This window comes from Mustela putorius, unplaced genomic scaffold, assembly GCF_011764305.1.
Source record: "Mustela putorius furo isolate JIRA1106 unplaced genomic scaffold, ASM1176430v1.1 tig00003909_pilon_pilon_pilon, whole genome shotgun sequence".
Classification (NCBI taxonomy): Eukaryota; Metazoa; Chordata; class Mammalia; order Carnivora; family Mustelidae; genus Mustela; species Mustela putorius.
Window position 1 is genome coordinate 39,654,003 of NW_025422057.1, and position 27,992 is coordinate 39,681,994.

The 27,992-nt window shown below is 54.5% G+C and overlaps 1 protein-coding gene across 3 annotated transcripts; it reads left to right on the forward strand.

Annotated features, from left to right (window-relative positions):
- Positions 1-286: 286 nt before the first annotated feature.
- OGDHL (oxoglutarate dehydrogenase L) lies at positions 287-27,925 on the forward strand. 3 transcript variants are annotated; one of them, XM_004765859.3, is made up of 24 exons: positions 351-441; positions 2,733-2,803; positions 4,260-4,464; positions 6,311-6,469; positions 11,287-11,389; positions 11,800-11,915; positions 12,019-12,173; positions 12,929-13,075; positions 14,504-14,594; positions 16,885-17,064; positions 17,346-17,474; positions 18,493-18,672; positions 18,967-19,119; positions 19,663-19,765; positions 20,352-20,480; positions 21,529-21,679; positions 22,162-22,289; positions 22,893-23,071; positions 24,499-24,570; positions 24,651-24,776; positions 24,879-24,951; positions 26,267-26,430; positions 26,594-26,748; positions 27,145-27,925. In XM_004765859.3, the coding sequence occupies exons 3-24, from the start codon at positions 4,261-4,263 to the stop codon at positions 27,266-27,268; spliced, it is 3,021 nt and encodes a 1,006-aa protein (XP_004765916.1). In that variant the 5' UTR covers positions 351-441; positions 2,733-2,803; position 4,260; the 3' UTR covers positions 27,269-27,925. The 3 variants fall into 3 exon arrangements, with proteins under 3 accessions (XP_004765917.1, XP_004765915.1, XP_004765916.1); XM_004765860.3 differs by lacking the exon at positions 2,733-2,803 and having other exon boundaries at positions 287-351; XM_004765858.3 differs by lacking the exon at positions 2,733-2,803 and having other exon boundaries at positions 338-441.
- The last annotated feature ends 67 nt before the right edge of the window (positions 27,926-27,992 follow it).

The following is a 27,992-nucleotide window of genomic DNA, read 5'->3' on the forward strand; positions in this document are numbered from 1 at the left end:
ACTTTTAATAGCATACAGTTTTACAGGAAATAAAACGGAAACTATCCTTCCATGCACACAAATGACTGGTTATTTTCTAGGACATTTTCCTTAGTGTTCCTTTGAGGACATTGGAATTCAGGGGCTCAGAGCCACAGCAGGTGTCCCAGTCATACGGAGTTTTCTCACCCTGTGGTCTTTGGGATTTTCACTCTTCCCGGGCCCGGGAGACTTTGGGCGTGCCTGGGCTGTCAGCACCGCGGACAGCGCCAGCGGGTGAAGGGGCGGGGCGTACACAGAGACGTCACGACGCGCGGAGTCTCCCGGGCGCGCGCTCTCGAGCGGCCGGCGCTGCCGCGTCATGTGACCCAGGTAATTGGCTGGGCAAGCCGCGCACCCCCTGCGCGCAGCCCCTGACTTGCGGCTTCTTGGACTGCGCTGCTGCGCGGACCCGCCGGCCCGGTGAGCGCGGCGGCCCCGCCACTCCGGGTCTATGCACCTCCTCTATTCCTGCCTTCTCGGGGGCGGTCCCTCTGCTCTCGGGTCCTAGGGAGCCGCTATCCGGGGTCCTGAGCAGGGCCCCGTCGGCGGTGGCGGGGGTGGGGGAGTGAGCGTGACCTTGGCTCCGCCCTTGTTTGGCCGCGGCCTCTTCAAGGACCCTCAGCGGTTCGCGCAAGTTCGACCCTGTGAATGCAGTGTTTTGCGTGAAGGAGAGCCTTGTGAACGGTGGGGTTTCGGGCTTCAGCGTGGGTTCTCCAGCCCGAAGACCATAGAATGACCAGGCTGCCTTTTGTGGCCTTGGGGGAGGGGGTGCCGGCTGCTTTTCCTCACCCTCTCAAAGGGCTGGCCTGCGGACAGCTGCGGAGCTGGTGATGGAGAGGGTCCCGCGTTATGTACCTGGTGGGACACATAGGCAGTTTTTCAAGTCTCGGGACCTCTTGGGGGCGGGCCCTTATAGACTGCTTTAACTATGGTCTCTGCTTACAGATGAGAAAACTGAGGCCTTGAGAGAGGCAGGATGGGCCAGAGGTTGCGCCAGCCTGGGAAGTGCTTCTCTCGTCCCCAGGGAGATGTTGGGGGAGAGGGGAAGGTGCAGCGGGGTGCAGTGGCATCAACCAGACTCTAAGGGTCCCACTCTGACCCCCTCCCCCTCCACCTAGAGGCCCAAGCCCGCCCTTGCGGCCTCTCCCCCTGCAACTCCTTACACATGCCCTAGTCTCTTGGAACAGGTCCCGGTTACCTTTGTACTTTTTATAACCTCTGAGCTTTAGCTCAGGCCCTCTGTCTCTGCCAGTGAAATAAGCACACCCCTCCATGCCCTGCTCCTTACCTTGGAGTCTGCCTTCTTTTGGGTTCAGCCAACTAGAGTTGGTTTTATTCCTGAGAAAAGCCCACCCAGATCTCAGAATGTGGGACCAGAGTACACCTGCAGCAGTGTGAATCCAGCCTCCATTGCTGCCTGGCTTCAAGGTCTTGGGGAGGGCCTTCCCCTCTTTGGATCTGTCTTAACTCATCTCTGCAGTGGACATAGGGGAGGGCAGTCCACACCAGGGCAGCCTGGACAGGGCCTTGTGTGTGGGAGGGTTCCTGGATGGCATGTCTATGGTTGTGGGGGTGGGGGTGGGGATAGTACTAACCTTGTCCATAGAAAGGTGACTCCCAAGAGCTGCCCAGAGCAACCTACCTATTTGTCTACCAGGGACTGGGCTGGGCAGGTGGTTCACAGGATGCCTGACTCTTAACTCTTTGCTACTGCCTTTACCTGTATGGGCAGGATGTGGCAGGGCTGGCTTGGGCTCTGGCTGGGGTTGATTCTGTTTCCACCCCTCCAGGGCTCTTGGGTCCTCAAGCCCTGCCAGAATGGGGGCAGGGGTGGCCAGCTGGCTTTCCTCCTGCCAGCCTGGGTGAAGGCCATAGCAGTGTCCAATAGCTGCTCCAGACCATTCAGTGTTTGTAAAACACAGTGTTCCTGCACTAGGGCCACTGGACACAGCCAGGCTTGGTCACTGCTACCCGAGCCATCCCGTTCCCCTGTGGGGGTGGGGGTGGGGGTGAGTGCGGTTGCGGGTAGAGAGTTCACTTTTGTTGGAAAGTGCATGTGGTTAAGGGAAATCTGGGTTTACATTTTGACTCTGCAGTGAGGAGGGCACAGGCTCTGGAGCCACACAGAGCCCCATCACTCGCCACCTTCTCACTTTGTGCCTCAGTTTCCTTTTTATAAGGTGGGGCTACTCTAAGTGCCCACCACATGAGATTGTTAAGGGGGTGAGTGAACACAGTGCCTGCACCAGAGTCCGTGCTCACAGACCGTGTGCTCTTTTATTCCTGCAATGAATGGTCTTAGTGTAGTGTCCAGTTTCCTTTGCTTTAGAATGGGATGATAGAACTTCCTGGCTTGTTTCCATTCTTTTGATGTCCTAGGCCAGTTTGTCTTGTGTCTCTCCCTCATTGCCTATGGTCACTTGGGCCCAGTCAGCCCTGTACTTGTATTTGTCTAGGGACAGTCAGAGGTAGAGTAGGGGTTGGGACCCTGGTACTCTGACCCCAGAGCCCAGGCTTTCCAGGGAGATCGAGCCCCTAGGGGCCCTTGCTGTGGAGCCTGGAATCATTGGCTGGTGGGGCTGGGCTTATAGCCCAAAGCTTCAGGGCTCAGCATGAGAAACTTGGGGGTACTGTGGGCTTAGGTTCCAGCTGAACCCACCCTCTGCCTCCCTTCACTGGACTGTATTTTTGCTTTTTAATTTGCTGTTTAGATTTCTCCTGGCTTCCTGGAGGAGCCTACTCTTTCTCCCTTGAGAAGACCACCCCCTTCTCTTTGCTTCATGTGAGTTCGGAGGGAAAGGGGGAGGAAGCAGGCTGGAAGTGCTTGTAGAAGGCCAACCAGATAGTTCTGGGGAATTGGTTGAGCTAAAGGGCAGGGGTAGAGTGGGGGAGCCTTGTCTAGGTGTATTGGCTCAGGGCCAGGTAGGACCTGGGAGCCACTTATGCCCCAGAAGGCATGTTTTCTGGGACTGAGTTATGTAAAGGGAAGCAGGACCCCCTGCTTACGTGGCCTCTGGTGGGGTGGCTTTGGTCCTGCGCCCTACTCAAAGGCTAGGATTCTCTGGGCAGAAGGGTGTTAATGAGGATTCAAGGGAAGCTGTTCTGTGTCCAGGCCATTCTCGGCTGGAGCAGAGGAGGGGGCTTTGCTCACAGTTGTGGAGGTGGGGTAGGGGAACAGAGGTCCTACTTTACATATCCTACATAGGAGGAAGTGGCCTTAGTGGGCCCTGTCAACTCTAGTCTGGCCTGGCTAGGGAGCCCCAGGGCTTGCCAGGATTGGAGGAGGCTCTCAGGCCCTCAAAACTGTCCTCTGATGAGGGAGGAGGTGGAGGAAGCTAGTGTTTAAAACTGGTTATTCAGGAGTTTTTCCTGGCAAAGGGTTGAGATGAGCTACAGGTTCTCCATCCTCTCCAGCCTGTACGGATCCCCTAAGCTGTTGGTTATCCTGAGTGCTGTTGGTTCTGAGTGTAAACTATGGGCAGGGTAGGAGAGCCAGAGCTGGGAGCTGGGGTGAGCTGGGCATGGGGCTGGCTTCTGATCTGCCTCTCGATATTTCCCCTGCCCTTCTCTGAGCCTCTGTTTTCCCCATTAGGAAGTGGGGTCATTAAGGCCTATAATTGGCTTTCTGGGCTGGTTTTGCAGTCAGAGGAAGACACTGTTCACTTCTGGTGACAGGGACCAGAGACTTGGCAGTGCCGTAGGCTTCCTGAAACAGTGCGGCCAGACCCCTTTCTTCAGGCTCTTTCCTGGCTAGGCATGGCACACACCAGCACGCCCCCCCCCCCAGGACTCCCTTGCTCGAGTTTTAGGGTGGCCAGCTGCATGGCCCACTCTTTCTTGAGTGTAGTGCCCGCACATACCCTGGGACCCTCTGAGTGGGCTCCTGGTCCTGGGCTGAATGCTCCCTGAGCCAGCGCCTGGGTGAGGTACTTGTCTCTCTATCAGGCTTAGGGGGAGAGCAGCGAGGGAGTGTGGGCTGGAGTGAGTGGGGCACAGCAGGATTGGGGCTCAGGGATGTTGAATAGCTGTTGGTGAAGTTGACTGAGCTGGGAGCTCCCACTCTAAGCAGTGACCCCAGGAGGGCTGGCCACCTGTCCTAGTCTCTTCTGTCCCATTGGTGCTGAGCCTGGGGCCACCTGCCCTGTAGAACCAACAAAAGCCAGAGGAGCCAGTAGCGGGTGCCAGAGCCTTTGTTCCGGTCCTGTGGTTTATGCCTCTCCCTCATTGCCCTTGTCCAGAATGAGTCAGCTGAGACTGCTGCCCTTCCGGCTTGGGGCGCAGGCCTCCAGGCTCCTGGCCCCACATGATGTCCAGATGTTCGGCTGGCGAAGCAGGTCGTCTGGGCCACCGGCTACCTTCCCGAGCAGCAAACGTGGAGGCAGCTCCAGTTACATGGAGGAGATGTACTTTGCCTGGTTGGAAAACCCCCAGAGCGTCCACAAGGTCGGCACCCCTACCTGTCTGCCATGCAGGAGGGAACCTTCTAGAGCCAGGCTGTGGAGGGGGTCCTGGGGAGAAGCACCTTGCCTGTCCTGTGATCTGGGCAGGTTCCTTTGCCTCTCAGCTCCTCCAGCGTTCCCGTTCATAAAAGCCTTGTCCTTGTGTTGGGTGAGGAGGGTCTGTGGCTGTCCCGTTGCTGACCCAGCCAGTCGGTGGTAGTCTGGTCTAGGAAGCCCCGATCCTGTCCTGCTCAGCCACACGGGGTCCAAGACCCACCCCTGCCCCCTTGTCATGGGGTGCTGTGCCCAGGAGGCTCTTTGTTGTGTAGTTAGGGCCAAAAGTGTTGACACAGGTACTGAGCTGATAAAATAAATACCTGCTGACTGTTAAAACAAGCAAACAAACAACAACAACAACAAAAAACACAAAATATCAGATGACAGAACGAGGAGTGAGAAGTGAAGCTGCTCTCCCTTGTCTTCACGCACCCTCCGAGGAAGGTAATAACATGATTCAAAACCAGAAAGTGTGGGCTTACATAATAAAAAGTCACCCTCCCCATCCATCCCTGATCTGCTCAGTGCCCGCCTGTCTGTCCCCCAGTTTATTCTTAGTTTCTTCTGTATCCTTTCAGAGTTTCCGTAAGTAAATGTATTGCAAACATAACTCAGTTCACCCCTTTACACGATGGCCGGGCACTCTTCTCTCAGCATACATGGTCGAAATTTCCCGTGTCAGTGCCTCAAGGGGCTCAGTGTTCTTTTCTCCAGTTGTGTAGTGTTTCCTAGCATGGCTGTACCACCCCTGTCCCCACTGACAGACAACTCACTCATTTCCAGTCCCTGGCTGTCACCGCCGGTGCCACAGGGCGTCACTTAGTCCATTTGTCATCTTGGGTGTGCACCGCTCTCTGCGGGATCAGTTCACCAAAGTTGGGTCACAGAAGGCTCCATGATACCATTTTTATGGGCATTGCCAAATTGCTTTCCAAAAGACTTGTGCCACTGGCTTCTCTCAGATGAGGGTGTGGAGAAAAAACACTTCTGTGTTCTTCTGGAACACAGAGCTGTTTGAGTATATGCATGTTTGCTTTTGGCTTCCACACGAGTGGTCTCAGCCACATCTCCTTCTGCTTGGTTCACTTTGCAGTGACATATCTTGGTGATGTTCTACATCCATAGTAATAAATGCACCTTTTTTTTTTTTAAGGCCGCATAATTGCCCAGAATTGAAAGGTACCATCATTTATTTAACCTGTTTCCTACTGGTCACCACTTAGATTCTTTTTAAAATTTTATTTTTGATTTATTTTTATTTTCAAGTAGTCTCTGTACCCAACATGGGGCTCAAACCTACAACCCAAGATCAAGAGTCACATGCTTTGCTGACAGAGGTAGCCACATGTTTCTAGATTTTTTTTTTTAATGTTGTCATTTTTATAAACAGTCTCATAGGGAACATCCTCACACGTACATCCAGGCACACAAGTACATCTGTAGAAATTACTGAAACAGAATTGCCGGTTCAGAAGGTACATTCATTGAAGATGTTGAGGGCCTGGTTGCCAACCCACAGTGTGTGAGGGCATGTTCCCCAGCCGCTTTCACACCTGAGACCCCTGGGTCACAAGTTAGAGCCTTCCCCCAGCACCCTTCCAAGCTGAAGAGATCTGGGCTTAGGGTTGGGGGATCCTGGGCTGTTACAAGAGGTCTCGGCAGAGTCCTGGGAAGGCCCTAAGAGCTATAGTGGTGAAGGAACACCCAACACCCCTTGAAACCCCCAGGCAGGGCCACCTTCCACTCCTCCCAGGCCCCGACTTGACCATTTTCTTCTTTCTACTTCTTCCCAGTCCTGGGACAGCTTCTTCCGAAAAGCCAGTGAGGAAGGCGCCTGGGATCCGGCTCAGCCACGGTTCCCTGAGAGCAGGCCGGCAGTCTCCAGTCGGACTGAGACCAGCAAGCTGGTAGAAGACCATCTGGCTGTGCAGTCTCTGATCCGGGCCTACCAGGTGAGTGGCGGGGAATGCCCAGGTAGGGAGGCCTGGCTTCTGGCATGTGGCCAGGTGCTGCTGGGAAGGGGACTGACTGGAAAGGGGGCTGACTTAGCTCCAGTCATCTCCTCTGGAGAGCCTTTCTCTGCGTCCTGTCATCCTGTCGGGTGGCTCTCGCTCTTCCCATGACTCATTGTCATGTAACTGTCCATATCACTAACCACGCCCTGGTGTTTGGTCTGGTCTTTCTTGTGGAGTGCTGTCTCACTCACCTGTATGCCCCACGCACCTACAGGATTTACTTAGTAATCAGTCTTGCTAAAGATTTGAAAATTGAGTAGATTGACCCTGTTCGTGTCTGTTTTCTTTTTTTTTTTTTCTTTTTTTTTTTTTTTTTTTTTGCAATCAGCAAGAGGTTCTTTATTGTTACGCAGGCGCCTGCGGGTGGTCAGCGCACGCCTGCGGGTGGTCAGCAGCTCCTGCTAGCTGAGCACACCCGGCTGGGGTGGTGCTGGGTTTTTATAGACAGGTACAAACAAGTTTTGGGTGGGGCGCAATTGATTGGTTGACAGTTAGAACTTTTGAAAAAGGCCTTAGTGGAGTTTGCTGATTGGCTTTGGGGACCCGTGCGCGTGAAGAGAGAGGCGGGAAGGGGGAACAAGCTGATTGGTTCTGAGGGCCCGCGCAAAAGCGGGAGGAGAGAGGCAGGGAGGGGGAACAAGAAGGGGGAAGGTAGGAATGCCATCATGGCATTCCTATTATTTCTATTATTTCTATAAGCCAAGCAGTTACAGAAGGGCAAAAGAGCAATTAATAACCTAATTTACGCCTAAAAGCCAGCAGTTCACAGAAAAGGAAACAAGCGGTTAGTTATCCTATCTATCTTCTAGGGGAGGGGTCTTTCATTCCCCCCTTTTTCTTTATCATGGATAGAATCTTCTATCCATTCGTCTTGCTCTTGCGTGTCCTGCCCTTGCATTGAGCTAGTCCGGGGCTCTGTTTGTTTGAGGAGTTGGTATCGCTGTGTCAGTACCATAGTCTGAACAACAGACAGGCGATCTTTAATGAACTGTACTAACCTGTTTAAGACACAAGGACCAAAAGTTAGAATTAATAACAGAATGATGAGAGGGCCCGTTATAGATGACAACAAAGTAGTAAGCCAAGGCAATCTGTTGAACCAGTTTTGGTGGTGGAGAAGGGTGAAGAGGGGGTGCAAGGCATCAGCCCCTTCTCCATCCTCAGCCAGCCTCCTGCTCCTTCATCATTTCCCCCTGAACAATTTTGACTCTTAAATCTTTAAGGTGGTTGAAGGTGGAAGGTCTCATCTTCTTTAACTTCTTCCTGCTGAATAGGGGCGTAGAGCTGTCCCTACCTACTGGGGTCAATATTGATCAGTGTCTGTTTTCTTGACTGAGCATTCCAGGAGGACTGGGACTGATACACAGCAGGTGCTTACTTAGGGTTTACTTTCAGGTTTATAATGATGCCTCACTCTCTGCATGGATATATCAGGAAACAGCTCCTTCTCTACTGGCTGCTCTGTTCTGGGGACTTCAGCTCTCCCCTTCGGGCTCCCCAGGCTGGGCCCCTGCTCTGACAAAGCATCTTGATGAGGTGCCATAGTCTTGGTCTTGACCGAACAGGACTAATTGGAGAGGCCGCTCTGGGTTTTCCCTCCCTAACAAGTGTAATCATTTGGGATCTCTCTGGGAATCAGTGGCAGAAAGTATTTCCTAAGAGCAACTTGTCAGGCAGACCTGCAGAAGGAGGGGCAAGGGCATTCCAGGCCCTTGGCAGAGACTCCCTGGGAAGGAGCAGCAAGCCTCCAAGCCTCCACTGGAGCCGGGGAGGGGAGGCCTTAGCCAATGGAAATGGTGCCTTGCCTCTGGGTGGGGGGAGGGGGCTGGGCAGCTGCACTTCCTGGGTACCAGTGATGCAGAGCAGGGCTGGGCCACCCTGCTGGCCTAAGGACCTGTGGATTACATACCACCTGCAAGCAAAAGAAGTAATAATTGTTCCTCTTGGCTGAATGAGTCAGAAAATGATCTAACCATTTCCTTTGAAAACCAAGAACAAAGAACAGAAAACTCCATGTTAAGTACAGGGTAACATTCCTCGTGCTGCCTCAGGGCCTTGTCCTCTCAGCACAGTTCCCAGCTCTTTCGGGGCTCTTTGTTCTTTAGCCTAGACGATGCCCCGGGAGAGTCCTTCCAACGGGGCAGTGTCTGAATTCTGGCCTGTTACTGTGTTTTTTTTTTTTTTTTTTTAAAGATTTTATTTATTTATTTGACAGACAGAGATCACAAGTAGGCAGAGAGGCAGGCAGAGAGAGAGGAGGAAGCAGGCTCCCTGTGGAGCAGAGAGCCCGATGTGGGGCTCGATCCCAGGACTCTGGGATCACAACCTGAGCCGAAGGCAGAGGCTTTAACCCACTGAGCCACCCAGGCGCCCCTGTTACTGTGTTTTTATGGGGTAGAAGTCTGCCAAAGGCTGTGCCTGTTGTGAGGGAGTTCCTTCCTACCAGGGCGGCTATAGCTCCTTGCTCTTGTTTGACCTGCCGACGGTGCTCAATTGTATAGCAAATCCCACCCCTATTACAGGGTCAGTCTCTAATCCTCTGTTACCACCTCAGGCCCTCACCTGTTGGCCGATGATTATGTTGAAGCCTATCCCAGACATACCATTTCATTCACCAAAGGTTTCAGCATGTATTTCTGTAGGTAAAGGCTCTTTCAAAATGTGCCATGATAGCGCCATCACCCCTAACAATGTTAACAATAATCCTAGGGGCATCAGATACCCGGTTGGTATTTACATTGTTTGTCTTTCGATTTTACTGCTTGAATGAATCAGGATCCAAATAAAGCCGTAGGTTGTGATAAGCTGATGCGGTTCTTAAGTCTATCGTGCTCTCCAGATACCTCTCTGGTTTTTCTCTGTGTGTGTGTATGGGTGCGTGTTTTTCTTGTCATTCATTCATTCGTTCACTTATTTATTTATTGTGTGTGTGTGAGTGTTTGTGTGTGTGTGTAAGAAACCAGGTTGTTTGTGCTGTAGAGTTTTTCTGAGTCTGGATTTTGCTGATTGCATCCCCATGGTGTCACTTCATCTGTCCCTTTGTCCCGTGTAATTTCTGTAAATTGGTAATTACATCTAGAAGCTTTATCCAATATAGATTTGATTTTTTTGTTTCAAAATCAGCTTCCTGGTGGTGATGGGTATTTCATCAGTTGGCAGCTCTGGATAATTATTTCCTGGACACATTAATTCATTAGGAGTGGTAAAAAGGGTGATCATACTCCGTTTCTACCTTTCTTTGTTTATTACCTGAAATGTTTCCATCAGGGGAAACTTCCATTGTTAACCCCATGTATCCTAAGCTGCAAAGGGTACAGGAAAGGCAAGATCAGTGCTTGATTTTTCTTTTTATTGGCTGATTTTCGAAAGTGTTCAGTGTCCTCCGAAGATGGTCCAGGAAGGTTTTTCTCCTTTTAGTGTGATATGAATGTATGAATTTAAACCTATGTGGTAAGTTTAATCTGTTACAGACACCATCCTTTCCATTGTCCCCTTGTGTCCTTAATTCCCTTCCCCAGTAGTTGGAGTACCCCTTTGCTTTCTGGTCTGAGGGGACGCTCCGAGCTTGTCTTGTGCATTTCTGCCCTGGACGAGCCAGTTCTTCAGGGAATGCTGGGAGTGTCCCTGGCGTGGTCTGGTCGTGACTTCTGGGCCCTTTTAGTGGTTAGAGCCAGGAACTATGTACATTTTTTTTTTTTAAAGATAACACATTTATGGGTTTATTCTGATGCCTCCGTGTACTTGAGATGCAGGACTTGGGGTTTTTTCTTCTCTTCATTAATCTTACGTCACTGTCTTTTAAAGAAGCCAAAAGTAGAGGTTCCCAAAGACATCAATACCATGACTCACTTGATTTTCCCACAGTCTGTATACTACCGTTTTATGATGTAACTCTTAATACAACCCCTACTGATTGGTAATTGAAATGAATTTGTAATACTTTTTCCTGGAATTCTATTTGCCTTTCGGGGATATTCTGTTAGTCGATTGTGTAGTTATGTGACAAAATGGATGTGTGAATTCACTTGTTTTTGTTTTAATTTTAAAACTTAATTTTGTTTTATATTATAGTGGTATAAAATATTCACAAGATTCCCAAATCAAATCTTCGAAGCGAAATATATTCTTAAAAGTCTGGCCTCTAGCCCTGGCATTCTACCCTATTTTGTCCTTTTTCCACAAGTAATAGTTTTTCTTGTTTTATGATGTATTTGTCTAATGCATATATTTATTTGCATATATACAGATAAGTGCAAATGTGTATATTTTCTCGAATCTCCTCTTTCTTAGATAACGGCAAGTTTGCCACACATCCTTTTCTGCAGTTTGCTTTTTCGCTTAACGGTATTGTGTGGAGATGACCTCACTGCAGCCGAAAGGGACCTTTTTTACTACTCGTAGCAGCTCTATCGTACTTCCTTGTCTGGGTTTCCCATATTCATATGCCAGTCTTCTACTGATGGACATTTGGGAAATTTCTAGAATTTTGTGACTGTCAGTACTACTGTAGTTAATCCTTTTGCATATGCATCCTCATTTTCAAAAGCTGCCTGTTGCGCTTTGAAACCGGTTGAGCTCCTGCCGCCTTAGTGCCTGAGGCCTGGGCAATTGTGCAGTGGCCGGGTGCTGGAGACAGGTGGAAGGTGGAGATTCTAAAGTGGGAGATGAGGGGCCAGGGCCCAGAATGTGGCTTTTAGTGAGAGTCTGTCCATCTGTGTCCCAGCCTGGCCCCAACCTTTTTCCCTTTCTCCCAGATCCGGGGGCACCATGTGGCCCAGCTGGACCCCCTGGGCATTCTGGATGCGGATCTGGACTCCTTTGTGCCCTCAGATTTAATCACAACCATCGATAAATTGGGTGAGAGTTCTTGTTGCTCTGGCAGCTCCAGAGCCAGCTGGTACCTGTAGCCCAGTGAGGGGCTCTGGAACTGACTCGTCGCTGGAGCTTGGGGCTCAGCAGCCAGCCCTAGAGGCTTTCTTCTGCCCTTTGCCCATCTACCTCCCTGTACTGTCCCCCCATCATCCCTAGCTGGTACACCATGTTCAGCAACCTCAGAGACTCATCCCAGCACCCCCTTGTGGTAGAGGCTGGCCTCTGACTTTCGCCCTCCCTGGATCCTGTGGATAGGGTCCTTGAGCTTTAAGCCCCGAGCTGGTGGGGGAGCACCAGGGACACTGTTGGAAGTTCCGGGGGTCCTGCTAGGTCCCACTCAGCCTGACCCCCCTCCCCTCCCCTCTGCTGCCTGGGCTGTGTGTGTGCCTCATCAGCCTTCTATGACCTGCGGGAAGCTGACTTAGATAAGGAGTTCCAGCTGCCCACGACCACCTTCATCGGAGGGTCTGAACATACCCTCTCTCTGCGGGAGATCATTCGACGCCTGGAGGTGAGCTCTTTCTGGAGCCTACTAGAGGGAGGGCGGGTGCTGCCTTTTCAGAACAGTTGCCCCTCCTGCTGGCTCCTTGTGGAGTCCCTGCCTCTTCCCTCAGACTACCTACTGCCAGCACATCGGTCTAGAGTTCATGTTCATCAATGACGTGGAGCAGTGCCAGTGGATCCGGCAGAAGTTCGAGACGCCTGGCGTGATGCAGTTCTCCAGTGAGGAGAAGCGGACCCTGCTGGCCCGGCTGGTGCGCTCCATGAGGTCAGACCCACAGCCCTGCCCTGGGTGGCTGTGGTGATTGGAGGGGCTGCTCCAGGCTCTTCGAGAAGTCCCAGGCCCTGGTTAAGAAACTGGATCACTGGCAGGGGACGTCAGGACTGGGTGGGCCTCGTCCCCTGGCCTCGGGGAAGCCCATAAGAGGAGCACGGGGGGCAGGTGGGCAGGGATGGGCTCCAGGAGCATATGACAGCAGGGGCAGAGGGGCAGAAAGTGGCTGTGGGAATGTTTGGATAAGAAGCTTTCCCTCCATGGAGCAAGCGTCGCAGCACCTCCCTGCAGGCGGGGCGCCCCCTGGCTCTGCCTGCTGGCCATCTGAAGCTGGGTACACTGGGCTGCAGGGCCCTGAACAGCATGGGCTCAGCTGCCGGGTGCAGAATGGATACCTGGTGGAAGTGCAGGCTGGAATATGAATTGAGTGGTGCAGGGGTCTTTGGAGCATGGAGAGGGAGCCCTGTGTAGTGTGTGTGTGCAGGATGGTGGTCTGGGAGCTGGGGGTGGGGGAGAGAAGGTGAGAGATGGGTTTGGGTGCAGGCAGAGGTCTTTGCTTGGGCTGGGAGGATGCCCAGCCTCCCTCTGACCTATGCTTCTTATTGGCAGTTGTTGGTGGCAGGTCCTGATGATGCAGAAGGAGGTGACTTTGCCACTTCCTCTGTCCCAGGCACCCAGCCCTGGCCCTCACGAATAGCCCCTGTGAGCCCCATTCTCTCCATTCTTTCCCTTCTCCTCTCCCCAAGCAGATTTGAAGACTTCCTGGCCCGGAAATGGTCCTCCGAGAAGCGATTTGGCCTAGAGGGCTGTGAGGTCATGATCCCTGCCCTCAAGACCATCATTGACAAATCCAGTGAGATGGGGATCGAGAATGTCATCCTGGGGATGCCACACAGGTGGGCCCCCTTTCTGCTCCTCCACAGCCTGTCTGTTCTCCAGGTCCAGCAGAAAGAGGTGGAAGGGAGGGGATGAAAATCAGAGCAGGAGTTTTGGTGGAACCTGGCGGGGAGAGGTGGGATGGCCTAAAAAGTTCTCAGTCCTTGGGCCCTAGAACCTGCTCATCACAGAGTTAGGCACTTGGCCAAGGGCGCAAGGAGGCAGGGACTCCCCGTGTTTGCTCAGACTCCGTTTCTCTCTCCCCATGTTGCCACTGTCCTCAGGAGCGTCAGAATTTCAGAAAAGTGGTGTATTGTGCCTTTCAAGGTTCCTGTGGAGGGGTGTGTCCCAGGAAAGTGAGGGCCGGGTCTGGGCAGATGGCCTTGGGTTGGCATCCCCTGGACAAGGGGTCTGTGGAGGTGAGCTGAGGGCTTTTCCCCCCAGCTACAAGCTGACTGTGCATGGACTTGGAAGGCTGGCCCGGCAGCCTCTGAGCTGGAGCCTGTGGACTAGTGAAGCAGACAGCCTGGGGCCCGAGTCAGGGTGGCCAGGGGTCCTGGGGAACGGGGTGGAAGAGGACATGCTGAGCAGTCCCTGAAGCAGAGCCCCAGTATTTCCTATGGTCGTTTCCATCTGCTCACGGGTGGGCCAGTCCCGGACTGCACTAACATGAGGGGTGTCTAGGCATCCTGGTGCAATGTGAGAGGGTCCCTAACCTGTGGGCTGGCCTGCCAGGAGCCTGGGGCTGGTGTCTGCTGGTAGGGTATGGGGGTGAGCTCTGAGTCCTCCCCTGTGCCCTGATCAGCCTGGTGCCCACCCCTGAATGAACTGTCTCCTGATGGGAAGTCCAGGCTGGACTAGAGAGCCTCTGGCTACTTTCCTGACCCTACCTTTAGACTTCAGCTCCCCTGGACAGGTCCCCTGTAACTTCTGGCCTTAGAATCAGTCAAATTCCCTCTTCCCGTCCTGTGGCAACACACTGCTGGCTGAGCTGGGAGTCATGTATGAGCAGCTTTGATGCGTTAGCAGGTTGGGGTTGGGGTACTGGGTTAGGCTCCACTTCTGGGTGATGGGGGTGGGTGGGGGGAGGGAGATGGGGTTCAGCAGGGAGGGAGGGGTGGGTGGCAGGAGTGGGGGCGTGTATATCCTGCCATGAGGCTGAGTGGCCATGAGGCTGGGTGGCTTCTGCTTATGAGGGCCCCCACAGTCAGAGTGAGAGTTACAGGGGTTTCTGGGGGAGCTGGCCAGCTAGAATCACTCATGGGCCTTGTAGATTGAGATGGACGAGAGGCTGGGCCTCCCTTGGGCTGTACACAGAGGGTTCCCCTGCCCCCCTCCCCCATGCTAATTCTGATAGCCCAGGTGGGCAGGCATGTGGGGAATGCTAGGGCCTACCAGGGAGAGGTGGCCTCTGTGCCAGATGAGAGTCCTACCACCTGTGGCTCCAGGGGCAGGCTGAATGTGCTGGCCAACGTGATTCGCAAGGACCTGGAGCAGATCTTCTGCCAGTTTGACCCCAAGCTGGAGGCGGCAGATGAGGTAGGTGCTGAGCCCTGGTCCCATTTATGTGGGCGGTGGACTAGGGAGGGGCTGGACCAGAAGCATCTAGGCTCAAGCAGACCTGGAGATGGATGGATATGTAGGAAAGTGGGAGAAAATGGGTGTGTTTGTGTGAGGTCCCTAAGGTGTTTTAGAGTGAGTACTGTGATCTCTGACAGCTGGGAGAGCCCTCAGGTAGTCCGGACCAGTGTCTTTATTTTCAGCTAGGGAAGCTAAGGCCCGGAGAGGTGCAGGGGAGGGCCTAAAGGCATTTATTTTGGCTGTGTGGTCTGATTCTGTTTGAAAGGTCCTGTGTACCAGCCCAGAAGGGTCTCTTACTCATATATTTGCCCAGGACAGCTTCCTGTGCCCGCTGAGGAGCAGAGGGAACATTTCTCTGCTCACACCCCGGCTCCTGGTCTGCACATATGTTAAGCACACCTACCATCCTGACACGATCACTCACGCTAGGCGTGAACGCAGATGGCCTTCCTCTCTGTACTGTCTCTCTTCTGGCGTTCTCCAGCCTGTGCACGTGTGTGTGTATCTGTTTTCCTCTCTCCAGGCTGGTGACAGGATGAGGCAGGGACCTTGTCCCTGAACCTCCAGCACCCAGTACAGGGGCTTGGTTTGTTAAAGTGAACCACATCAACTGGCCACTCCAAGGTCATCCCATACATTAGGCAGAGCAGGGACTAAATCCACATCTGCTGGCTTCCAACCCAGAATCTCCCCAACATGCTGTTCATTTGGCTTCTCAGAGATCAGCGCACTCGCTCTGAAGTCACCTTCATCTCCCCTGGACTTGGTTTGTTCTTCTGTAAAATGGAGATGAAAACCCCTGCCCCCAGGATGGTGGTGAGGAATCACGGAGGTGACATGTGTAAACTGAAAAGTCTGGTCAAAGGATATTTTTTACAGAAGTATTTACTATTTTTTTTTAATCAGAAAAGAAATATGAACACTATTAAAAAAAAAAAAAAAGTAGACTCGATGAGAGTGTTTCCCTCATGAGACCCTGCCCCTCTCCTGCTCTTGGAAGGCTCCTCTGTGGCTGGTGTATGTTTGTGTTAAGGTGTGTACTTCCACCAGTGTTCCACACAGGTACACACACACACCCACACAGCTGTCTGGTGCAGTCCTGTTTGCAAAAGGCTGGGGGAGCAGTCTCTGACAGCACTGGGCACCTTGCTGTTTTCCCTTAATGAGCTGTCGCTGCCTTGTGCAGTGCACGGGGGACCCCCGAGCTGTGAACACACTGCGGGGGTTCGCCTCGCCAGTTGATGGCGGTTAGGCTGCTGAATGAGTTTGTTTTCACACATGTGCGAGTACATTGTTGTATGGTGTCTGAGAGGGCAGTGGCCAGAGTGACTTCCCCCCCAGAGAGCTTCAAGACATCAGTGAGCCCACCCCCAGTGTGTGTGAGGGTCCCAGGCCCTTGTCCCCACTTACTCTGTCAGATCTTTCTGGCTTTGTCAATATGATAGATGCAAAAATGCTTGTATTTTAACATATTTCTTTGTTACTAAGTTGAGTATCTTTTCACATGTTTTTAAGCCACGTATATTTCTTTTTCTGTAAATTCCTCTTCCTGGCTTTTGCTCATTTTTCTATGGGATTTGGGGTTTTGTCTTGCTGATTTATAATAGTATCTTGTATATTGAGGGTGTTAGCTCTTTGCCTGAAGTTGTCTTATAAATATTTTCTCAGCTTGATTCTTTCCCCCCTAACACTGTGCATGGATTTGCTTCCCCGCCCCCACCCCGGCAGGTTTATTAAATTTTAGCTCCCTTATCTTTTATGCCTTCTGAGCTCTGTACATTGTTTGGAAGGGCTTTCCTTACTCCAAGATCACAAGATATATGATTTCTCTGCTATACTGTGGGTTCACCTGTTGTGTGTACAGTATTTGTTATTTGGTGTAAGGACTCAGGTAAGGTGCAGCTCCAATATTTGCCCAGAGGCCATGCCTCTTTTCTTAACAGCACCTTCATTTCTCTGCTTGCCCTGTCATTAACTCTGGGATGGTAGTTGGTAATGCAGAGGGGCTCTGATGAGGGAGCTTGTCTGGCCTCTTGAGCCAAGGCCCAGGGGAACATGTCTGCTTTTCTCAGGGAGGGGTAGTGTGTGGGAGTGTGAGGGCAAGAAGAGGGTGTGGGTTAGGAATAGCACAGCCTTCCCAGGGAGCAGAATTCAGGGAATGTCCCAGCCCCGCAGTGGGCTTGCATGTCTACTTCCTGCCTGTCTGCGGTGAGAGGGCTGTGTCATCAGCGCCTGCCTCCACCTTCAGGGCTCCGGAGATGTCAAATACCACCTCGGCATGTACCATGAGAGGATCAACCGGGTCACCAACAGAAATATCACTTTGTCCCTCGTGGCCAACCCCTCCCACCTGGAAGCCGTGGACCCTGTGGTGCAGGGAAAGACAAAGGCAGAACAGTTCTATCGAGGGGATGCCCAGGGCAAGAAGGTGAACCCACCTGGTTGCTAAGGGGTGTACCCTGAGGGGCTGGATCTGAGGACCGGGCTCTGAGGAATGGGCTCTGAGGGCTGAACTCTGAGAGAGTAATGGTCTCTGAGGGCTGGTCCCCGAGGAACTGAACTGTTAGGGGTGGGCTACGAGGGCTGGACTATGAGGCCTGGGCTCTGAGTACGAGCTTCTGACAAATAGGGCTTGGATCTTTACGTTGTAGGACACAGAGCTGGGCTGCCCAGGCTCAGATTCCTCCTGTCTCACATCCTGCCCCGCAGGTCATGTCCATCCTGGTTCATGGGGATGCTGCCTTCGCTGGCCAAGGTGTGGTGTACGAGACCTTCCACCTGAGTGACCTGCCCTCTTACACCACCAATGGTACTGTGCATGTGGTTGTCAACAACCAGGTGAGGACCTGGGCTGCCTGGCGGTCCTCTTCAGTGTCCCCCTTTCCTGAATTCCAGGTAGCACTTCTGCAGGAAGTCTGAGATGATCCCAGTTTTGTTTTTTTTTTTTTAAGATTTTATTTATTCAAGAGAGTGCATGAGAGCAAGTGAGGGTGTAGAGCAGAGGGAGAGGGACAAGCAGACACTGTGCTGAGTGTGGAGCCTGATGTGAGGCTTGATCTTAGGACCCTGAGATTGTGACCTGAACCAAGACACTTAACCGGCTGAGCCACCCGGGTGCCCCAAGATGATCCTGGCTTTAATCCCACCACTCTGCCACTCCTTAGTGTGTGACTTCAGGCAGGATCCCTGCTCTCCCCAGCCTGGTCTGTGAAATTGGTGTGTGTCTGTATGTATACAGTACATGTAAATGCACACACACATGCACACACCATGGAGGCGTTACAAGGACAAAGGTATACAGGTGTAGCTAGTACAGAGGCAGGACAGGAAACTAGATGCTCTTTTTAACTCTCCGGGAACCAGTGAGTCTGGGAGCACAGCTGTCACAGGCCTTTGCTCTTCTGGCTGCTGTGCTCACTAATAGCTCTTCTGAGCCTGTAAAGTTAATTGCCTTATTTGCATAAAGTCACTTACTTTTCACAGAATAACCCTGTGAAGTGGTATTTAATGAGCCCTTTTACCAGACAAGGAAACTGAGGCTTTGGGGAATTGAGCACTTGGCTTAGCACTGCACGCATAGCCACTGTGGGCCGTGGCAGCGAGCCAGGCCTGTGCTCTTCCACTGTATGAAATGTAGGACAAAAGCACAGGCAGGGTTTCCTTGGTGTTGCTGCCATCACTGTAGGATCTGCTGCAGTGCCCGATTGAGGGGCCCTTTATTCTTATCCTTCCTGTGCCATGTCTCTCCTGGTCACACCTAACCTCAAGGCAGAGATCCCCCCGAATTCCTGGACCCACTGGTCTCCCAGTGGGCGGTGCCTGTGTAGCTCTGCAGAGGTGCTGTCCACTCCTGCAGATCGGCTTCACCACAGACCCCCGCATGGCCCGCTCTTCACCATACCCCACCGACGTGGCCCGTGTGGTCAACGCGCCTATCTTCCACGTGAACGCCGATGACCCAGAGGCTGTGATATACGTCTGCAGTGTGGCAGCCGAGTGGAGGAACACGTTCAACAAAGACGTTGTGGTGGACTTGGTGGGTTTGGGGCTGGGACCAAGATGGGGGTGTGCGTGACCGACTGGGCTGCATCTGCGGTGTTGTGGGCACCGAGGGCTGGGAGTGCTTCCTGGCTGGAAGGTTTACTGCCACTGAGAGAGTCTGTGCAAAGGCTTGAATTGGAGGTGGGGCTTTCAGTGGTTCATGGTAGTTGGGGGCTTTTAAGGGCCTGGAAGGGTGTGTTCTGCCAGCCACCCCCAACCGTGCCCGCCTCCCCCTTGTGCAGTGACTAGGCCTGCATGGCCTGAGCCCCTCCTCACGCTGTCCTTGCAGGTCTGTTACCGTCGGCGTGGCCACAATGAGATGGACGAGCCCATGTTCACACAGCCGCTCATGTACAAACAGATCCACAGGCAGGTGCCTGTGCTGAAGAAGTACGCAGACAAGCTCATTGCTGAGGGCACAGTCACCCTGCAGGAGTTCGAGGTGGGCAGGCGGGCTGCATGGACGCCTGAGATAAGCCTCTGGCAGAGCTGGAATCCTGGAGTAGTTGCTGACATTGGCAGTGATTTCAAGAAGTAGCCAATATGGTCTTTGTCCTTGCAACTTGTCGTTGTCAAGGGGGACAGAGAGCCAAAGACATTTACAGCCTGGTGGGCCAGTGAATGCTTGCCATGTGAGGGAAGCTCTGCTTCAGGCAGGAATCCAGGAAGGCTTCCTGCAGGAGGCAGCCCTGAGCTGGGTTTGTCCCCACAGTTACCTATGGATGCATTGGTCCTCCTGCTTTAAGGGAGCTCTGAGAGCAAACGCTGTGAGTCTTTTCTGAGCTTCCTCCAAGTCCCTTGCTGAGCAGGAGGGATCCCCCTTAACTCCGAGACTTTAGCCCCTGGTCACAGGGTCCCTGCAGGCCAGCAGAAAGACAGTTCTAGAATGCAGCGAAGGGGACCAGGGCTTACAAGTCCAGGTTGGTCCAGCCTCTGGCTATCCAGGCCGTCACTGCCTCAATCCTTGCACTCACCCTAATTTCAGGAGGAAATCGCCAAATATGACCGGATCTGTGAAGAGGCATATGGCAGGTCCAAGGATAAAAAGATCCTGCATATAAAGCACTGGCTGGACTCCCCCTGGCCTGGTGAGTTTCCCCTGGCCCGGTGAGGGAGTGGTGTGTGGCTGAGAGTGACTCACCTGGGCGTGGGACCAGGACTGCAGTGGTCCTGGGTGAGGGCAGTCAGGGCCCAGCCCAGAGGCTGCACGCTTCATCCCTGAGACTCCTGAGGCTTTCGGTGGGGGGGGGGGGGTCAGGGGGGAGCTGATTGCTGCAGGTGGGGGTGGGCAGGGTACAGGAGAGATGCCTTTGGCCTGGGAGCATATCCAACCAGCTGTCCTCTGGAAAAGGAGGGCTGAGCCAAGGCAGGTGCACACCAAAGTGGAGGGAGCCTGGGGAAGGGATGCTCAGAGGGCCTTCATATGCTGGAGCTAGATGGCAGTGACCCTGGGCCCAGGGAGCAGCCCCCACAGGCACTCAGGAGAAGCTGTTGGGTAGGTGTTGGAGATGGAGCTGCGGCTGTCAGCTGTCTCGGGTCCTGAGGGTGGGTCAGGGTTTGAGTGCAGGTGGGGTTAAGGAAGAGCAGGGCCCCTGAGTCCTGGGAAGGCGGGCTGACCAGGGGATCAGAGGCCTGACCTCGACCCAAAAGCACACAGAGTCTCTGCCCTCGCAGGCTTCTTCAACGTGGACGGGGAGCCCAAGAGCATGACGTGCCCAGCCACAGGCATTCCCGAGGATATCCTGACCCACATCGGCGAGGTGGCTAGCTCTGTGCCCGTGGAGGACTTTAAGATCCACACTGGTGAGGCTGTGGGCAGGCACTGGCATGGCCCCTGCAGGAGATGGTGCTCAGGGGTCAGGGGAGCTGGGTTTGCGTCCCTACCCGGTGCTTGGCCGGTCAGCTGAGTTCTTGGAGCCTCTGGCACTCTTGTGAGGTGCCCGTGAGAGTAGTTCCTGTCAGGGTGGGCAGATGTGGAAGCCATGCCCGCTGCTGGGTGGTAGTGATGGAGGCTTATGTCGGGCCCCAAGGGTTTTCACAGTGCCTTTGCTGGAGTGGTCCGTGGGTCAGACAGAAGGAGAACAGAGAAGCAAGGGCTTCCATGGAGGGGCTGGATGGTTCTGGAATGCTCGGAAGGGGCAGGAGTGTTGGGCCTGCTGGTGGTCTAGATGAATGAGAGAGGGCGAGCCTGCCGCTTCTGAGTGAACCTAGGCTAGCAGGTGGTTGCTGGCCCAGCCTCTCGGCTGGGTGGCCTGGAGGCCCGCCTGGTGTAGTTGGATGCCTGCATGTGCTCTGACCAGCCTGTGGGATTCCTGTACAATGTGCCTGGTGGCCCAGGTGTCTTGGGGTGCCTGCTCTGTGTGCCTGTCACCTCGGGCTGGTACAGGTGTAGGGCCAGCAGGAGTCCCTCTAGGGCCGGTGCCTGGGCTCAAACCCAGACACCTTTATAGTGGTGTGGTTGTGTGTAAATCAGTTCCCTCTTCTGAGCCCCAGTGTCCTCATCTGGAGACTAGGGACAGTCAGCAGCACTCTCTGGCAGGTGGCCAATGAGGAATGTTCCTGGCTCAGTGCACATGGTGTCGGTACGTGGCAGTCGCTCACTTACTGATGCCTGTTCTTTCTTCCTGAAGGGAGGGAGGTTGGTGGCCAGAAGTTCAGTCCTGCTTGTGGAGTGGAGGTGCCAGAGGAGGGCTGCCCAGTGCTGGGTCTCCTGTGGCCTGCCAGGGCCCTGCTCTGTGTGAGGGGTGTATACTGAATACATACATACCAGGTTAGGGCCCCGGTGCTACAGCTGTCCCAGCTGCGGTGGCTGAGGCCCTGCATCCCTCAGCGTGGCTGCTCATTCCTGCAGGCCTTTCTCGAATCCTCCGGGGCCGTGCGGACATGACCAAGACACGGACGGTGGACTGGGCGCTGGCGGAGTACATGGCCTTTGGCTCCCTGCTCAAGGAGGGCATCCATGTGCGGCTTAGCGGGCAGGACGTGGAGCGGGGCACGTTCAGGTGAGGGTGGGAGAGTGGTATCTGGGTCCTGGGCCCCACGGCATTAGCCTTGTCCTCACTGACCCCACGGGATTGCTGAGAACTCTCTGTGTGTGGGGTCTCCCAGAATCAGCCCAAGAGCTCTGGACGGAGCTGGCTCTTCCTCCTTTTCCTGGACCATGTCTGGCGAGCCCTTATCTGGCTGAGGTAGTCACAGGTAACCCCATCAGCCTCTCCAGGCCCCGGTCTTGGGTCAAGCCATCAGAGGGCTGCTTGGCCGCCTCTCTGACCCCTTCCACTGGGAAGGGAGGCTACCTGGAGGAGAGACCAGATTGCTCTGGCTTCCCAGGGCCTTCTTGGTGTCACCATCCTCTGGAATTCTGTCAGGTTTCCTGGCACAGTGACAGAGGCTTGCCTGCCTCCTGCTACCTGTCCCACCTGCTCTGGGTGAACAGGTGGTAATCCACCTGCCTTCCATCCCTTCCCCATCTGTCTCTCTCCAGTCACCGGCACCACGTTCTCCATGACCAGGAAGTTGACCGGAGGACATGTGTCCCCATGAACCACCTTTGGCCTGACCAGGCCCCCTACACTGTGTGCAACAGCTCCCTCTCAGAATATGGAGTCCTGGGTGGGTCAGAACTCGGCCTGCAGGTCAGGCGGGCCCTGTGATACCTGGGGACCAGAGAGGGTCTTGGACCCCAGGCTGTCCTGTCTTTATTATTTTGACCTTGACCACCCAGCTGCCCTATCTTAAGAGCCCCTCCAGAGGCTCTGGGCTCCCAGGACTGTGTCTCCTGTACTCTTTCCTCCCTAGCTTGACCTTTAACTAGCCTGCTTCCTCCTTTACTGCCTCGTCTGAGAAGCAGGAACCCTGCAGAGGGCAGCCCCCATCCTGTTCCTTCCCCTTTGCTGCACTGCACATATTTTGGGGGGATTCTTCTTGGCAGATGACTCCTGATGCTTCCCTAGGATATCTTTGGACTTGGCTTCTTGTCTAGATAAGGCTGAAGCTGGCCATATAGGGCTGAGGGTGGCATCTCTGGGCACATTGTGAGCTGCCAGGAAGGGAGATTCTGGCCTTTGGGCCCCAAGGAGTCCCCTGGCTCTTTCTGGCCTGCTGGGAAGGATGGGTGGGGGCGGGGAGAGTTAAGAGCAAGTGCTGATTTTGACTGGAGTCACTGCCACTTGGTGACAGTGTGCGGCGGGCTCTGTCTCTGTGTCTTCTGTTTAGGCTTTGAGTTGGGCTATGCCATGGCCAGCCCCAATGCCCTGGTCCTCTGGGAGGCTCAGTTTGGTGACTTCCACAACACAGCCCAGTGCATCATCGACCAGTTCATCAGCACCGGCCAGGCCAAGTGGGTGCGGCACAACGGCATCGTGCTGCTGCTGCCCCATGGCATGGAGGGCATGGTGAGGGCCACGTGGTGGCCGGGGGCCCGGAAGGCTCTGGTGTGCCTGGGAGAGGGTGGGTGGGCCCTTGGCTGCTTGCAGGCCTAGGGGGTGTTTTCCTTCCAGGCCCCTGGAACATATGGGTTTGCCCAGGGTGGCCCACGTGTCTGCAGCACTGCTCTCATTAGCCGACACGTCTGAGGGTTTGCTCTGGGCCTCGTGCTCTTTCATACCCTTTGTACAAACTCTTCTAGTCCCGACAACAAATGCAGTAGCTCTTGTTCCCGCTTTCCACATGAAGGAAACTGAGACAGAGAAGTAGAAGCTGGGACCTGAACATGATGCTCTGTAGTAGTGCCGTCCGGTGGTCTACTCCTGAGTGGTGGCACAGAGGGAGGACGGAGGGCAGGAGCAGAGCCCTCGAGACAACTTGGGGCGGGGTGCAGCCCAACTAGGTAGGGGACGTGTGGGGCCGTGCGGGCTGCAGGGCAGCAAGGAGCAGGGTGCGTGCAGCCTCTAACCTGGCTCTGTGACCTGGAGCAAGGCCTTCCCCACTCTGGATGGCTGGGCTGCTGTGCGTGTCCCCGAGGGCCTGTTCTGCATGGCCTGGTCATCCAGTCAGGGACTGATGACCTGGCCGGTGCATGAATCCTGGCCTGTCGCAGCCAGGATTCATGGTGCTGAGCGTCTTACACGCCCAGCGTCATCCTGTGGAAGTCTCACACCTGGGCTGGGCGGTCAGTCCTGTTTCCCGTTGCATACATGAGGAAAGAAGGGGAGTGACCTGCCCTGGGCTCGTAGCTGGAAAGGTCCAGGGTGGAGCAGGAGCCAGGCTGGGTGGGGAGGCTGGGAAGGCCTGACTGGAATCTGTGGGCTGTGGGACAGAGCACCCTGGTCCCTCGGGGAGCCACCCTGGATGCCAGTGTGGTGTCGTCCTCCTGCCTCATGGAGCAGAGGCACCCACGTGGGCGAGGGCAGGAGTAGGAGTCAGTCATGGGTTCGCATCTGCCCCTTGTGGTTGAGTGACCATGGGGTTGTTCTTAATCTCTTTGCCACTCAACTTCATCTGTAAAGTGAGAAAACATGTCTACACCATGGGGCTGCTTTCAGAATTAGTGAATAATGTGTATGGAGCCCATAAAACTCTGCCTGACACACAGCGGGTACTCACTAAATGGCAACTGCCCATTCTAGAACATTCTGGAAGAAGCACCTCATCTTGGCCTTTTTACCTGTTCTTCCTGTCCCACACATGTTCACAAGTGCTGGCTCTGACCAGACCGTCCTCTGAAGATGTTCTCTCCACTCTACTCCCACATTCCTGGTTCTTTACTGTGGTTTGGGCTCCAGAGAGAGAGGACATCTCCTCTAGGAAGCCACCCAGGTTTTCCCCTGTGCCCTGGGCCCCCACACTTAGGCCAGTCCATGCCATCGGCACTTGCTTTCAGGGCCCAGAGCACTCCTCAGCAAGGCCTGAGAGGTTCCTGCAGATGAGCAACGATGACTCTGATGCCTACCCTGTAAGTGCTGTGCTCCCTCCCTGGGCCAGGGCACGGGTGCCGCAGGTGGGCCAGCTCCCAGCCATACCCTGGCCCCCCAGGTGTTCACAGAGGACTTCGAAGTCAGCCAGCTCTACGACTGCAACTGGATTGTGGTCAACTGCTCCACGCCGGCCAACTACTTCCACGTGCTGCGCCGCCAGGTCCTGCTGCCCTTTCGTAAGCCGGTGAGCTGCCCGCCTTGCTCACGGCCATGATTGCGCCGGGCCCTGGGGACGGGAGCTCTGGCGGGGTGGGGCCGCCGGCAGCTGGGCATGTTTCCCTTCCAGCTGATCATCTTCACACCAAAATCTCTGTTGCGGCACCCAGAGGCCAAGTCCAGCTTCGACCAAATGGTATCTGGTAAGTGCCCAAGTCTACTGGGGAGGTGGCCAAGGGGGATCCTAGTGGCCCATGGTTCTCTGCTCCTGGGACTCTCGTCCTTGCCTCTGCTTGTGCCTCTGTAGTGGCTCCTGGCTCAGTCTCCATCAGTGGTCAGGTTGGGAGGGGAGGTTCGTGTGGTAGCCACCTGACATGGTCTGGGCAGGCTCACCTGGGCCAAGCAGCCGGGCCCCCGGCTGTGCTGGGGGAGCTGAGGGGGGAAGCCTGGTGTGGGCCTAGCTAAGAGGGCAGGGCACTGCGTATCATTCATGGAGTCAGTTTGGTTTTTTTTTTTTTTTCCTCCTGAGCCAAATAGACATTGCTGGCCCTGGGGACCCAGTGTCCCTCCAAGAGCTTTCAGACGCCTTAACCTGAAAGTTGAGGGTCATGTAAAGCATCTGACCTGATCTGAAGGATCAGGGGTTAGAATTGAGATGTGATGCAGGGGAGGCTGAGGGAGGGGCTGAGGGGGGGCCCTGAGGCTCGCCAGAGCAGAGTCATCTTGGAAAACAGTCCTAAGTAGTAGAGGGAGATGGCAGGTGCTGGCCAGAAAGGGACTTGGCATGGTGGACAGGTGTTTTTCACCTGTATATGTTTGGGCATCCCCTCGGGTGTGGGCGGGTGACTGAGCCAGCAGTTCAGACCCCTGGCATTGGCTTTGCGGACCGCCCCACCTGAGCATCCGGTGCTCACTTTCCTCTGCTGGGGATGGGCAACTGCTTTCCCTCTGCGCCTCAGTGTCCTCGCCTGAGATTGGGGGACACCAGAGTGACTTCTCTGCTGCACGCTTGGCTTGGTGCCTGGCATGTGGTGTGCGCGCAGGAAGGAAAAATGTTCAGGGTGGTGGGGGCTTGGCTGCAGGGCTGAGGGAGGGAGGGACAAATGTGCAGCAGCCTCCCAGACAGCTGCTCACCTTCTAGCATGGTGGTGCAGTGGCTGGAGTGCATGCAGGAGGGAGGCGTGACTGGCTGGGGAGCAGGTTTGGCACAGACATCGATGCCATTAGATGTGGACTAGATGCCACCTTCTCTGTTCCCCCCAGAGGTCCTCCCCAGCATACATGCCCACCTGCACCCCCAGCCTGCAACCTTACATGTTCATGTTCCCAGGGCTGTGCCCTTGACTCCAGCCCATCTCAGGGTGTCATCAGTCCGCTGCTCCATAGATTGGCTCAGAGGTGCCCATGGCAGCCACAGATCCAAACCTGGGGTTAGTCTCAGGGACCAGAGAGAGCCTTGTGGGGCAGCAGGAATGGAGGCCTGGTTCTCAGGCTGTCTGTGCCCTGTTGGACCTCCAGGGACCAGCTTCCTGCGGGTGATTCCTGAGGACGGGGCTGCGGCGCGGGCCCCCGAGCGGGTTCGGCGGCTCATCTTCTGCACTGGAAAGGTGTACTATGACCTGGTGAGAGAGCGCAGCAGCCAGGGCCTGGAGGAGCAAGTGGCCATCACCCGCCTGGAACAGGTGCAGCCTAAGCCCTCGCCCAGTCAGAGTAATGGATGGGGTCAGATCAGCGGCCCCCCAGCTTTGGGAGGCATGCCCGTGAGGGGCAGGGCTCAGCCTCACCAGGGGTGCTGAGGCTGCTGCCCTCCCCTGGGGTACTCTGCTGTCTCCCTGCCTGCCCCAGATCTCTCCGTTCCCCTTCGACTTGATCAAGCGAGAGGCAGAGAAGTACCCAGGCGCAGAGCTGGTGTGGTGCCAGGAGGAGCACAAGAACATGGGCTACTATGACTACATCAACCCGCGCTTCATGACCATCCTGAGCCGGGCGCGCCCCATATGGTATGAGCCTGGCTGTGGGTGCCCCTTGCCTCCTCTGGGCCCAAGGGACTCTGGGGGCATGAGGCCCCATCCTGGCTCTACCTGCCCTGTTGGCCACTGCCCTTCTCTGGACCAGGTTGGAAATTGAGGGGATGGGTCCCATAGTCATTGCTGGTCCTGTGATTGTTAATGCCAGATCAGGGACCCCGTCAGTTCTGCCTTATGGAGAGTAAACCTTTGTTTTTGTTCTGCAGCCAGAGCTGAATGAGAGAACCTCCTTTGATCTTAGGCCAGTTGCTTGGCCTCTTGGAGCCTCCGGCTCTTCGTCTCTACGGCAGGGTGGTAGACCTGATGCAGTCCTGGGGTAGTGGCTGGGTCGGGCCCAGGCCTCCGCTTAACTTGTCTCTTCTCCTCCAGGTACGTTGGCCGTGACCCAGCGGCCGCACCGGCCACAGGAAATAGGAACACTCACCTGGTTTCTCTGAAGAAGTTTCTGGATACTGCCTTTAATCTCCAGGCTTTTGAGGGCAAGACATTTTAGAGTTGGCAGGGCCCAGCTGGGTCTTTCTGTGGGACTGGCTGGGGACATGATGGGGGCTGTCATGGAGAGGGATGGATGGTGCTTCTGCCCAGGGGAGGGGCCGTCTAGAGCTCCAGGATAAAACAATACTCATGTAAGTGATTCAGGCCAAAGAGTGGGCGTGCCAGCTTCGGTATTACACCACCTGGGTTATCTTGTTTATGTCAGAATCTATTAGGACTGAGCAAGCCAGAGGGGTCTGATAGATGGGCTGTCATTCGGGTGTGTTTCCCCACTGGCCCTGGTCTTTCTGAAATTTTTGTTTGGCTTCTCCGTCAGTGCTGTTCATGTCTCTGCAGACGGCCACGCGGGAGCCCATGTCTTTGGTCCCTCTCCCCATCCCAGCAGACTTGATTGCTGCTTACCCTGTCCCATTCATCTGTAGACTCAAGGAATGTTCCCTTTTGTGCTCTTAGAAATAAAGATTTCAGCAATAACAGCCAGGTGAAGCAAAACCCTGCCAGGTGATTTATATGTGCTCTGTTTTATGGGGCGTGTCATAATGAGATGTGTCAGCTTCTGTGTGAAATATAGCCACAGCTCATGTGTACCAAAGTAGAAACCAAATAACAGAGAAATAAAAAAATGCTTAAGAGAGGTTTTCTGTTTTCATTTCATGTTGTAAAATTGGGGAAGAGGCATATGGTTTAGAGAGGGTAAGGAATGGGGAGGAAGAAAAAAGACT

Bases quoted from the DNA above. Each gene is read 5' to 3' on its own strand.
- OGDHL (XM_004765860.3), top strand. From the start codon at position 4,261: ATGAGTCAGCTGAGACTGCTGCCCTTCCGGCTTGGGGCGCAGGCCTCC. The intron at 24,571-24,650 runs GTAAGTGCTGTG...CTGGCCCCCCAG, and splicing joins ATGACTCTGATGCCTACCCT to GTGTTCACAGAGGACTTCGA. The intron at 24,777-24,878 runs GTGAGCTGCCCG...TTTCCCTTCCAG, and splicing joins TGCTGCCCTTTCGTAAGCCG to CTGATCATCTTCACACCAAA.